General features: G+C 41.3%; 1 protein-coding gene across 5 annotated transcripts in view; it reads left to right on the forward strand.

Moving 5' to 3' along the window:
* USP25 (ubiquitin specific peptidase 25) overlaps nucleotides 1-14,250 on the forward strand; it is a 155,312-nt gene that overhangs the window by 74,492 nt on the left and 66,570 nt on the right. For all 5 annotated transcript variants that reach the window (XM_059720649.1, XM_059720645.1, XM_059720646.1 and 2 more), the window contains exons 6-8: nucleotides 2,766-2,852; nucleotides 10,128-10,265; nucleotides 11,137-11,213. In XM_059720649.1, the coding sequence (XP_059576632.1) occupies nucleotides 2,766-2,852; nucleotides 10,128-10,265; nucleotides 11,137-11,213 (302 nt within the window). The remainder of the gene's footprint in view (nucleotides 1-2,765; nucleotides 2,853-10,127; nucleotides 10,266-11,136; nucleotides 11,214-14,250) is intronic.

Here is a 14,250-nt window from a genome sequence, read left to right on the forward strand (position 1 = left end):
GCTGAGAGAGAGAGAGGGAGGGGATCCAGGGCCCTGATCTAGTCCATAGGCCAGTCCTGCACCATGGCCATGTGCTTTGCTCCCTGTGTGTCTGATCAGACCCTGGAGGAGCACCAGTGGCTGGATGGTGGAGCATCACAGGCTGGATCTGGCCCTTGGGCCATGTTTGATATTGGTGATACAAGGTGTATTTATTTCTGAGCACTTGATTCATTTTGACTAAATGAACCAAGTGGTCAGTAATGAATATACCTTGTATCTGTTAGTGTTGTTGTTCCCATTTTACATGCAGGAAAGTGAGTCATAGGAGAGAACTCTTTTGGTTCTCTCACCCTCCCCGCACCTCTTACAAATACTTTGGAGGGGGAAAAATAGCTCACCTAAAGATCAGAACATCTCTGCTTTACAACTAAGGTTAAAACAGGTTTTGATATGTGTTTACCCAAAGAAGAAGATACCTAACAAATCCATGGGGTACCACAATTGTTTTTCCTAGTATTTCTAAGGCAGGGGTGGGCAAAATGCAGCCCGGGGGCCGGATGTGGCCCGCCAGGCCATTCTATCCGGCCTTCAGGGCCCCTAAAAAATTTAGAAAATTATTTATCTGCCTTGGGCTGCCTGTCATGCGGCCCTTGATAGCTTGCCAAAACTCAGTAAGCGGCCCTCTGCCCAAAGTAATTGTCCGCCCCTGTTCTAAGGTTAAGTAAACATAAGCAATAAAAAGCCTTTCAGACCCCCTTCGTAAGTTTAAAAACAAAAAAACCCCTAAGACCCCAAAAGCTTTGCAGGTCACCCATCTTTTCTCTTTCTAACAAGGATGATTACATCTACCAGGTATGCTTTCTACACATTTACAAATTAAGTATTAACATTTTTAACTTGGGTGCCATTCTAGAAGTAAGTTCAAGCTGAATGATGCACAGCTGTGTGAGAGAAGATGTAATGGCATGCAGTTGATGGACTTTTCATCAAGTAAATTATAGCAATGTCATGCATACAAAAAAAGCTGATAATATTTAAGGTGCAAAGAGGATATTCAAGGTGCAAAGCTCCATGACTAATTCATCTAGTGTCATACTGTCCAGCAACTGAGCTAGCCAAATAGATGTACACACACACACATTACAGAAAACTGTACACAAGCGAATTCATTTAAATTAAATTCACAGCTTTGTCAGTATAATCAGGTGTCTGGTTCTGAATTAGGAACACATACTCTACTAAGCTGAGCCTTTTCTTTTACTTCAGGCCTAAAGGAGAAAATTATGTTTAAAAGCTGGTTTTATACACTTTGCCCTGTGTTTCTTTTAGAACAGATTTTTCTCAAAGTTCTTCATGCAAGTTATTAAGAAATATTTAATTTGGTGATTTCTAGATGTGTAGTTTCAATTATGGTTCATACTTACATGACTAAATGTGGCCTTTTTGTGAAGTAGTAAGTACTGTACTTTGCTGTTTGTGTAGGTCTATTAAAATACAGTAAGTGAAGCCGTTCATTCAGTAAGGTACTTATTGCCGCATATGTGGTCACACTAGCAAGGTACCAACTTTACTGCAATAACTGAGTTGATATTGTTGAGTTAAGTTTTCTACTGAGGTAGGGAGGAGGACAAGCAAGGTAGAATCTGTCCCAGTTTATATAAACAGGCAATCTGGGTTAGTTTGTCCCCAGGGCAGGGCAGGGCATTTAAGACCCCATGTATTCCAAAAGACTAAGAAACATTTTCCCCATATTTTGCTTATACCTTTAAAGAGCAAGCTATCAAAATCTGATAATGGAACATACAGCATTCAATCTTGGTTATTTCCAAAACCATCAGTAGTATCCACTGTCAATATTTACCTATTTGGCTTGAGCAATAAATATCCATGCAAAATGAGATCATGCAATCAGGCCAGGACAATTTATATGTTCTGGTGAACCATATATTATAATCTATAATAAACATGGTATCTAAAAGAATTAAAACAGGCTTAAGTTGGACAACTGATCTTTCATAAAATAGAGCAGAGAGTAAATCCACATCGAAATCTGAAAGATGTATGTCTTCCTTTCTTCAAGCCATATTCTTAATGGATTTTTTAGTTGACATCTCAAAATATAGGTTAAATCATTCATGTTTGATTTATACTAGCCTGTTACACTGTTGATTATGTTTCTCATCTCTCTTTCCTGCTACTTGAAAAAGCAGCAAAAAACAGCTCTTCTTTTCTAGTATTAGATATGATTTAGTAACAGGGACTCAAAAACGGTGTAAAATAGGATCTGCATTCTTCACGGAATTATGTTACTCTCTCAAATTTCTGTAAATACTTAAAAGCATATGTGGTAAAGCAACCAGGAGCTTTAACTATTTACATCTAAACAACTTCTGTTTTCTTTCTTGGACAACTGGTTCTTTTTAAAACTAACTTCAATTGAAATTTCAGATACAGAAAGCAAGTTATATCGTACATGTCATACTAAGTTCCTAATATTTATTTATCTTTACATGTTGTGCATGCGCACATTTGTGGGTGTCTGTGTGTGATGCAAAAGCAAGGATTTTTCTAGGTGATACATTTTATTGAACAAACTGCAGGATAGAGAAAGATTTACACAAGGTATCAGGTACAAGGGTACCTTTTCTCAGGTCTGAGGAATGACTTCATTTTGTCAGTAAAGGTTGTCATCAAAAGCAAACATGTCAACAAAGATACTTTGCTAAGGCACATGGCAAGTGTTTTTCTGCAGAAGCATTTACATATTTCTTTCTTTTTTTCAGTCATTATTTAACCTCCTGGAGTTTCGAAGGCTAGTTTTGAATTACAGTCCTCCTGCAAATGCTCAAGATTTGCCTCGAAACCAAAAGGTAAAATTAGAAAAATATACTTTTAGTCATTACCATGGTATTTCTGTTTCAGCTCAGTTTCACAGTATGTATCTAATATCAAATTGTTAACATTTCATAGGCACCAAGTTAAACATTTTGAGCTCAGGTGTAAGGGAATATTTTTCTGGGGCATTATGCTTTCATGTTACTGGATGAAGTCAGGAGATCTAGAGTTTGCTCTGTCTGTTCGTAGCTGGAAGGTTTTGCTGGTGTAGCTGTTTTGTAATCAATTATGAAAACACATCTTGTGTTGGTGTTGCATATACTAAAAATATCTGTTTATCTCCTTAGTTTATTCTAACTCAGTGGTGTCAAAGATATGACCTATAGGCTGGATTTTGCTGTCAGAACCATATCCTCTGGCTTGCAGCATTGCTTGCCACATCCATCCAGCACATACTGGCCTGGGTCAGTGTGCAGAGCCCACCTGGTACAGGCTGCACACAGTACAGGGCCAGTCAGGGGCATGTGCTACATATGCCAGCTGTGCTGACTGGGCCATGCATGCTGGATCATGGGTCTGGTCCTGGTCAGGTCCACAGTCCATGCCAGACCTAGCATGCAGGGCTGGGTGTAGTGCAGGTTCCACATGCAGGCTGCACCTGAGACCGGCCCCACCCACAGTGTGCCACGCATGGGACCGCTGTGGTCTGAATATGTTATGTAGAGCTGGTGTATGCATTGCAAGCAGCGCATACAGCTAGTCCAGAGAGTTCGCTACATGGATCTGGCATATGGGGCCAATCTGTGGGCCTAATTGAGCTAGTAGAGTAGCTCTGTGCCCCTCATCTGGCTTCTGGAATGGGATTTTGACACCCCTGTTCTAACACCTCTCCCCTTCCCTCTCCCATCCCATCCCAATATGACATGAGTTACCCTGGTTTTGGAGGCTTACCATGATTAGTTACAAATTAGACCTCATCTCACCCTTCCCAGCTCTGTTTTGCCAGCAAAATGAGTAGTGTAGTAGGCCTAGCCACAAGTGTGATTTTTCACAGGTGTTAATTACCTGCCATTCTGGATTTGATATTTAGTGCTGATAGTTAACTCATCCTTTCCCAACAGATTTGTGAAGGACTTGGATAAACACTGGCCTTTTTTGTTGATAGTACTAGAACTGGGCTTGGAGATGAATTCTGGGCTCTGCTTAAGACTTGTGTCATTTTGGGTGAATCAGTCCCTCTGTCTCAGTCCCCCATATGACAGAATAGGCATAATAATAGTTTCCTCTCTCCTGGATGTTAGAGGAAATGCATAGTTACCTGACTTACTCGATTGTATAGTGTTGAAAGCTAGGGAAGGCAACAGTGCAAGCATGGTTATGCTAATAACTTGCTATTTAGAGTCTGAGGAACACCTATGATCGCTTTGTATGTTGAACTCATACACTTGTTCCCTGGTCCAGGCGGAAGAAGATAGCAGATCTTAATGCATTTAGGTGAAGATAAAAGGTGAAGCATGCAGCACCAATATAATGGATGAAAGAATGAGTTGGATGGATAATGATGAAATGGATAAAGATGAAAGTAGGAGTTACACCTGGCAATGGAGGTTAAAGACAACAAGAAGAATGTCTCTAAATACATTAGTCAGAAAAAAAGAGAAAGGAAGCTGCAGATCTACTGTTAAACAACTAGGGGTATATCTAAACAGAAAATACAAGAAAGGCAGAGTTACTAACAGCTAGTTTGCCTCATTCTTTGCCACAGAATTAAGCTCCATCCAGATGTTTTATAATGGTTACTTGGATAAAGAAGGCAGCAAGCTGAAGGATGAAATAACAGGACAGACAGTTGGAGAGTTGTTGAATATATTCAAGTCAGCAGGGCCTGTGAACTTCATCCACGGCTATGGAAGGGACAGGAAAAAGAGAGGTTGAAGCCTTTGGCAATGATATTCATCAAGTTGTGAGAGATGGACACGGTACCAGAGGACTGGAAAAGGGCCATGGCCATGCCCTTCTTTAAAAGAGACAAAAAGGAGAACACAAGGAACTACAGACTGTTTAGCCTCACCTTAGTATCTGGGAAGGTACTGGAGCATATTGTAAGGAAGTTAATTTGTAAGCATCTGGTGGAGGGGGCATGGCCCACTTCCTGGGATATTTTGAGTGTATTATGTCTTGGGTTGTATCACGGTTAACAGTTTTTGCTAAGAGGTTAGACCATGGATTTGCATAGGATGGTTTGGATATAGGGGTGATCGTGCCCAAGGCAGGAGATTGGAGTAGATGACGTATGGAGGTCCCTTCTAGCTTTATTTCTCTGTGATTCTATGAAAGGCTGATCACAAGCAGCCAGCATGGATTTACTAAAAACCAAATTGTGTCAAACAAACTTGATCTTCTTTGACAAAGTAACTACTTGGGTGGATGAAGGAAATGCTGTGGATATAGTGTCGCTGGAATTTAGCAAAGCTTTTCACAAGGTCCCGCATGACTTTCTCATAAACAGACTGGAGAAATGTGGGCTGGACAGAACTATTATAAGGTGAATAGACAACTGGCTCAATAGCTGCAAGCTAAGGGTAATTATAAACGGATACATATCAGAATAGCAGGAGGTTTTGAGTGGAGTTCCAAAGGGGTCTGTACTGTGTTCTTTATTGATCAATACATAATTAAATGCAAATAATTAAATATATGTTGTTTATTAATAGACATATTTACTAATAATTTGGATGCGTAGAAAGTTTATTGAGCATGTTTGCAGATGATGTGAAACTGGAAAGGATTGTGTTTGCAGATGACATGAAACTGGGAAAGATTGTGATCACATTGGAGGACAGATGTGTAATTTGGAAGGATCTTGACAGATTGGAAATCTGGACTGGAGCTAGCAGCATGAATTTCAATGCTATCAAATGCAAGGTGCTACGCTTCAGGAAGAATAATCGTAAATACAAAATGGGTGATGCTTGACTGGATGGCAGCCCCACAGAGAAGGATCTGGGAGTCTTAGTAGATCAGATTCAATACAAGTCTGCAGTGTGATGCAGTGGCACAAAAGGTAAATGCTGTTTTGGGATGTAGCAATAGAAGCATTAGGTGCAAAAGACAGGATGGACATAATTTGATAATTCTGGCCTATGCAAACAACCTAGTTCTCGCTGCTGATGAGCCCAGTGATCTCCAAAGGATGTTAAGTTCTGTGGTAGCTGGGTGGATGGGGCTTGACTTCTTCAATGCCTCCAAAATGTCTCTCTCTGAATATCGACTGCAGGGAAAGAGACACTGTCCTGGCTGCCACGGGCAAGACCCAGAATGATCCCATGAGGCACCTGAAGGAGAGTGAGGCCTACCTCCATGGGGGCATGCCACTAGTCCCCTGGTGAGACAGATGCTGGACGAAACTATCCCTGGGATTGTGCGGAGCACCCACAAACTCGACTCTTCCCTGCTGGCCTCCTGGCAGAAGATTTATATTATAAATACTTCTGTTTCTCATATATCATTGTTCTTGAGAGGACACTAGTCCCGAAGACACTTCTCAAGAAAGCAGATGGTGAAATCATGCAGTTCCTAAAGAAGTGGATGAATCTGCTATTATGGGCCAGGATGCGATCCTGCTTATCCCCTGTTTGCAGAGGGTTACCAGTGTCCTCCATATATAGGACACCTCTGTAACACTGCAGTAGTTACCCATGCCTTCTGCCTACTGACCTGCCTTGATCTGGTACACAACATTGCTGCTGGTGCCCTGAAAGAGACCACCAAAAGGAAGATTACTAGGCCACCATCCAGCAAGGACCAGGCCATGTGGCCTCCAGCAACCAGCTCAGGAAAGTTTAGATGAGGTGGCAGGGACTTTGTAGCCTCAGCTCCCCAGCAAGGCCATGCCATGTGGTGCCTTGGGAAGTGCATCAGCTCTATATCAGTGCTCCAAGAAATGGTGTGAGGAGCGGCAGGTGCTGGGGGTCTTGGTAATCCCAGCCCCCACTGACAACCAGATCACTATTGTTTCTTGAGAGGTTCCTGAAGGATGCTATACTGCCTAAGTACATATATGACCTGAAGGTGAAATCTGACCACGACAGGGTCCTTGAGGTCACCTCAGAGTGGCACACCAGCAACCCCTTCATGCTCTATGGGAATTTCATGTGCTTTGCAGACTGGTGCTTCATCCAGTGAGCTTGTCTCAAATGCCTGTTGGCGTCATCTGATGGGATAAGAAGTGTCAAAGGTGCGGCTACAATAGTGAGACCGTGCTTCATATCTTGTGCAGCTGCAAGCTTCGTGCAAGAGCGTGGCAGTGGCATCACAACACTGCACTGGGTCATTTGGTAAAGGCCATCTAAGCATCAGTGGGGATGGTAGCCATGAACCAGTGTTGCAGGCTGTAATAAACAGAATGGGGTGCACAAACAGTAGGCCTGTGCAAAGTGGAAAGTGTTCACTTTGGATTCAGATTTGGCAGTTCGGAGGGATGTTATTCGATTCAGTGATTCGAATCACTGTCCCGATTCAATTCGGCCAGATCTGAATTTGAAGATATTCCACGCTGAATCTTATTCAGCCATAGACTATACAGGTAGGCAGTGCTGGCAGCCATAGGAGAAGCTGCAGGGGCTGGGGGGAATGATTGGGGAGCTGGGGGATCAAATTGGCAGCTGGGGTGAGGCTCCTGCTTGTTACCCCAGTCCCTGGTCATTCTCTCAGCTCCTGGTTCAATTCCCCAGCTCCCCAGTTATTCCCCCCAGCCCCTGTGGCTTCTCCTGGGGCTGCCAGCACAGCCTGCTTCGCTCTAGTGGGGGTGCAGGGGCCTGCTTCACTCTAGTGGGGGTGCAGGGGGGGCAGCTAGGGAAGCAGCTGGAAGAGTCGTGGCTTCTCCCGGGGCTGCCAGCTCAAGCTGGGGCTCGTCCAGCTGCTCCCCCATCTGCTCCCTCTGGCACTGCTGAGTGTCTGCCTGTACAGTCTATGGCCAAATCTCTCCAAATCACTCTGAATCAATTTGGAGGCTTCCTATTCAATTCAGAGAGATTAATGGGTCTCTTGATCCGATTTGGATTTGGAATTTGGCTGCTGAATTGGGCCGAATCACCTCCAAATTTAATTGGCTACTGAAGCTTTGCACGGCCCTAACAAACAGAGTTCTTAGAAGTCAAAATCTTTTAATTATGGTCCTGAAGACTGCTTTTGGTAGAACAGGGACCCGATTCCCAACTAGGCTATTTAGATACTACCATGGTTCAAACTTAAAACTTCATTAGAAAATGTTAAAAATGCTGGCTATTTACATGGACTTATAGAGATGGAAGAGAATACAGGACCTTGTGCATGGCAGCTACATAGGTTCATAGATGGTACGTACTGACACAATCTAAAACATGCTGTTTGTCATGCAGCTTATATTAGCCTTGGGGTGCAGATGTAGGATGCAGGACTGTCCATTCACATATACCCTGATCAATCAGAAGTAGGAATGGGATCTAGAATATTCTGAGTTCAGTATATTCCAAAATAAAAATTAAGTAAGTTGAACATTGATATGGATACATAGTAATAGAAAAATGCTTTCAAATATGAAATCTTGATCACTAGTGAACTAGTTTACAAAACTAGGATGAAATATAATTTAACAATTTACTACTGTATAATAGCATATGAAACATAATGAATTAGGAAAATGAAAATAGAAATCTGATTTGAATGTAAAATGTCATAAACACCTCCCCAAAGATTTAAACTTTGGAAAAAGAGCTTTAGGTTTAGTGCAGGCAATATCTTCCATTACTTTTGATTCTGCAAATGTTGCCCACACCTGGGCAGGCTGGAAGAGCAGGTAACAGATATGTGGTGATCTGACTGTGAAAGCTAGCATGCGAAGTACAGTTGAAATTATTATTCCTTTTTAAAATCATGTATAGCGTAAGTTTTACCCAAAACATTCTCGCACATACCAAACATCATTCCATAGAACTGCCTAAACAAGTTTGCTCTTTATTTGACTGTAGTGTGCAGTTATTGTCAGCAGGTAATTTATGTCTGACTAGCACCCCGACATCTGTATAGGATTTGGATGCCATTATGCTTACTGCAAATACAAATCTTGCGTCTCCCTCAAACTCATGACCATTTATCAGCAGCCCCTGCTGAAGTAAGAAGGGAGTGGCTGATACTGTATAGCACCTGTAATGCTATGGTTAAATTGGAGGTGTCTGTCCGTACCTTTCCATTTACTGTACTTTTCTTTTAGATTTTTATAGGTTAGAAATATTGCTGGCCTACTTTTACAATTTTTTGTTTATCACTTTAGTGTTGGAGAACTGTAAAGTCCTGCACAAGTATTTTAACCAAGCCTTTCTAGATATAAGAGCAGGCTGTTTCATGTTGCTCCTAGTTTCTCAAGGCCAGGGGTGATGATGGGCACAAGCCTTGGAAACTTAGTCCTTTGAATTTTTTACTGTTATAAGTACAACTCCAGGAGGTTTCACCTTGCAACCACCAGCCCTTGACAAATAACTGTGTCTAAATTTGGCTTTATAAAAACAAATTTTCAGGAATTCAAGTTTGACTGCAGTCTTTTGAGAACTTTATACCAATATCTGTATTGTAGCTTGACCCAAACAAAATGCTTGTGGTACAACATGAGCACTACCTAAGTGAAAATTGCATATCATGGTGATGCACAAAATGTAGGGTATAAATAGCTATTGCCCTTGTGCTGCTATAACAATTTTTATGTTGGTAGAGAGGGAAATCAAACACGTCTATACTATTTGCCATGCCATAAGTGTCCTAATTTATATCTCCAACTAAAGGGTAGTAATAGTTTCTGCTATTTTATTGCAGCAGATGTCTGTTAGCTTAATAGTGTGAGAATATGGGCAGCCCAGAGCTGCCCACACTCTCCAGCTGCTCCGGGCAGGTGTTCCTGGGTCTTGAGGGGCCTGATCCTGCATGTCCTAGGAATTCCCATGAAGGAGCGGGCCTCTTTAGCCCCGGGAGTGCCTGCTTGGCATTCCTTGCTTACAGAAACTCGTCCCAGACGTTTCCCAGGGTGGGTCTCTGTAAATGGAGAACTTGTTGCCTGTTGTGTTGCAGGATCAATGGATAGAAAACGAGGCTATGTTTTGTCCAAGACATCAGATCACCTGGGCTGGGTCGCATCCTGTCACAGCTGATCTGCTTCATTGGGTGATGTCTGTTATACCCTATAATCACATACTGCATGTGCCCAGTTTCTTTTTTACTTTTAAAAGATGATACATGTGCAACTATTTTGCATTAAATACTTGAAATGTTTTCAAATATAGGAACATCGGAATTTGCCTTTCATGCGTGAGCTGAGGTATCTATTTGCACTTCTTGTTGGCTCAAAGAGAAAGTATGTTGATCCATCCAGAGCAGTTGAAATTCTTAAAGATGCTTTCAAATCGAATGACTCTCAACAGGTAACATTTAAACATTTATAAATAAAATTGGTTGATTTTTTTGTATGGCTGTCTCTAACAAATTTTTAACATAACATGTTTAAAATACTATATTAATTGCTGCTGGTGGAAACTGTTTCACTTTATTCTCTTTCTTTTGATTGTTGTCCCCATGGAATATGGTATGACTTCTTCGGAGTGTCAGTTTTAGACACACATACTATACTCTCTCCACATACCAGAGCAAAACTTGCAAGCAGAAATAACCTGTCATTATCTTTGTTTTTAAATTAAAAGAACAAAAACATGTAATAATTATTTTTATCATTCAGATTATTAAAAGACTCACATTTTAGAGTTCCACATTCAGAAGTAAAATTTGGAAGTTAAATGGAATTAATAGCTCTTGGAAGAAACTTATTTTTGATACCTAAAGAACATTTTGGGCAGTTGTAGTCCTGATATGGTTTTTTCCTAGATATTCATTTGGAGGGTTTTGGTACTTGTATTTTCTTTTGGTTTTCTCTAAATCTTGGCTATCTTGAGAAATATTTTTCTCCTTTCAATCAGTTTTATCCACATGAAGTTATGTCTTTCAGTTATTAGGTTCTAATTCATTTAGTATACTGAATTCAGTATTCCATGTAGGCAGCATCAGTCGGCCCTTGTCAGATACCCGAGGGTTTAGACAATGAGGTACATGAAATGCGTTGGAGCACCACGGTAAGTGAGCGGTGGTAAGGATTGCAATGCAATCTGGAAGCCACCTGTAGGATACAATTGTCATATGGTGTTAAAATGTTTTGCTTTTGGAGTTCTTGAAGGTGAGTAACACATGATTGTTTTCTGGAATACACATAAATGTTTATTAATCATTTGTTGTTTTTAACAGCAAGATGTTAGTGAGTTCACGCACAAGCTGTTAGATTGGTTAGAAGATGCCTTCCAAATTAAAGCTGAAGAGGAGAGGTGAGAGTTTTCTTCTTTGTAGGAATGGCATTTATCAAAATGTTATAATAAAAATAAACTATCATTTTTAAAGAAAACTGCTTCCCTCCCATGTCCTTTAATCATCGTCCCCCGATATGAAGAGGAAACTTCAGAAGAAATAATTTAGTCCATGTTTACGGTGAGGAAAAAGGGGACCTGTATTACAAGTGTTTTCTCTATTAGGGGGAAAAAAGGCAGGGTAGAAATGCACATTAGCAGCTAACTAAATCAGATATGTATAAACTTTTGTGAGGCATATCTCACTTCATCAGCTGCCATGAAAGGACTTGCACAAAGCAGGCTATCAGAAAGTGATTTGCATACAAAAGACACAGCTGGGAGAGAAGTCAGAGAGGGGTGGAGGCCAGTATGAAGAGAGGAAGCCAAGTAATAAATCCATAGGAAATAAGGGATCATAAAAGCTAATCCAGGTAATGGGATAAGAGTCAGTAGTCCTTGTTTAAGCCAAGCTTAAAACAATCTAGTCTATGGCTGATTTTTTAATTTTTTTTATTTGGCATTTTCCATTTAAATCAGCTTTTAAAGTTTCACTGTATAGGGAAAACTGCTTTGAGGCCATAGATTCAAAGACTCATAGAAAAGTAGGACTGGAAGGGACCTCCAGGGATCATCTAGTCCAACCCCACACCAGAGACAGGATCATCCTTATCCAGACCATTGTATACAAATCCACTATCTAACGTATTAGTACAACTACGCAGTCAATCCTGTCACAAGTATAAGATATAACACCCTCATCTGCCACAGGTACATTAGGGGGACTATGGCTACCAGTGTCTTTCTGGTACAAAGGCTGTTAAATATACACTGGAGGTCCAAAAGAGGCCCACACCCCCTGCTACAGAGGAAGGCAACAACTCCCACAGCCCGTATTATCTGACCATGGAGTAAAATTCCTTCTTGACCCCAAATATAGTCATTGGTCTAGCTGTGAGTGGAGGGGCAAGACCCTAAGATTAAGAGGCTCTGGATTTAAGTCCCAGCAGAAGCATTGGCACACTCCAGTCAAAATCCCCAGCTTTGGCTATTGCCAACACCCAGCGCCTTTGAGGAAGGCTTAAAATAACCCCTGGAACACTTAGTGGCAGAAGTGCTGGAATGATCATTCCTTCCCAGACTCATGCAGCAACCAACAAAGCCCAAAAGCATAGGAAATACCCATGGTAGATCATATACATAGCTACTCCTAGGTGATGCCTGACCAATGCTTGTCCAGCCTCTTCTTGAACACCTCCAGTGATGAAAAGTCCACAACTTCCCTAGGCAGTCTATTCCACTGCCTTACTGTTCTAACAGTGAATAAATTTGTCCTGGTATCTAATCTAATCTAATCTAATCTAATCCTATTTTGCTGCAACTTCAAGCCATTGATCTCTGTCCTGAGCTCTACAGCAAGAGAAAAATGGTCTTTCCCTCTTCTTTATGGCAGCCTTTTGGATATTTGAAGACTATTATGTGCCCTCTCAAGCACCTTTTCCACAAGCTGAATTGACCTCACTCCTTCAACCTCTCCTCGCGTAACTTGCCTTTCAAACCCTATTCTCATTCTTGTCACCTGCTTCTGGACTCTCTCTAATTTCTTCATGTCCTTCTTAAAACGTGGATCCCAAAACTGCACACGGTGCTTTAGATGAGGCCTCACCAGTGTTGAGTGGAGATGCACTGACACATCTTTTGTCTTCTGCCTAATGCATCTATTGATGCGTTCCGGAACCTTATTTATTCTTTGTAGAGCTGTATCATGGTGTAGAATTATATTAAGTCTGTGATTTACTAAGACTCCTAGATCTTTCTGTGTACTTCTGCCATCCAGGCAGGTGTCACCTTTTTTTTATTTATATTTTTGATTATTTTTGCTGATGTATAGTGTGTTGGATTTATCAGGATTGAATTTCATCCTGTTAGCTCCAGCTGCCATAATGGCTATAGCAGAAGTGTTCACATCACAGCCCTGTCTGATTCCAATGAATCTGCTAAATTCTGCTGACTTCCTTGTCATTACAATCTCAGACTCTTGAAAAACATTAATTTATTACAAGGGCACGAAAAGAAGTAGCAGCTCTAGCCCAGCTTCCCAGTCTGTCAGTATCCTTCTTAATTTTGCTCCTCTCCTCCAGTGTGTTTGTGATCCTTCACAGTTTTGTGTAATCTGCAGATTTGTTCAAAAAGCTTTGTATTCCAGCATCTAAACAATTAATAAACATGTTGAACCATGTCAGGCCCAGGACAGACCCCTGTGGGACTTCACTTGAAAGCTCATCGTACTGACATGTATCCATTTATAATTAACCTTTACTAGTGGCTATTGAGCAGTTGTCTGTCCAGTTGATAGTAGTTTTGTCTACCCCACATTTTTCTGATTTGTTTATAAGGAGGTCATGTGGGAAAATTTGTCAAAAGCCTTGCTGAAATGCAGACACACTATATCTACTGAATTTCCATCCAACCAAGTGTAGTTACTTTGTCGAAGAAGATCAGATTTGTTTGGCACTATTTATTCATAGTAAATCCATGCTGGCTACTCATAGTCAGCCTTACCTCCTCCATGTGCTTTCATATGGCCTTCCTTAGGGTATGCTCCAGAACTTTCTGGGTATTGAGGTGAGGTGAACAGGTCTGTAGTTCCCTGGGCCTACCTTTTTGCCTCTTTTAGAGGACATGTTGGCCCATGTCCAGTCCTGGCACCTCACTGTCCTCCATGAGCTAGTAAATATTATTGACAAGGGCTCCAGCATCTTCTTTACCAGTTCCTTTAGTATCCTGGAATGAAATTCATCAGGCCCTGCTGACTTGATTTCATTCAGACCCATCAAAAACTCTCTGACTCTCACTTCATTCCTCTGCTTGCTCTCTTCCTTATCCAAATACTTGTTATTAGGCCTCTGGTTGCAGTTTAAACTGAGGCACAGTAGCTGTTGAGTAGCTCCTCCTTCCTTGCATCTTCTGTTAAGAGTTCCCCCTGATGAGTTAACACTGGACACATAGCTTCCTTGAT

Source organism: Alligator mississippiensis, chromosome 1 (assembly GCF_030867095.1).
Source record: "Alligator mississippiensis isolate rAllMis1 chromosome 1, rAllMis1, whole genome shotgun sequence".
Lineage (NCBI taxonomy): Eukaryota > Metazoa > Chordata > Crocodylia > Alligatoridae > Alligator > Alligator mississippiensis.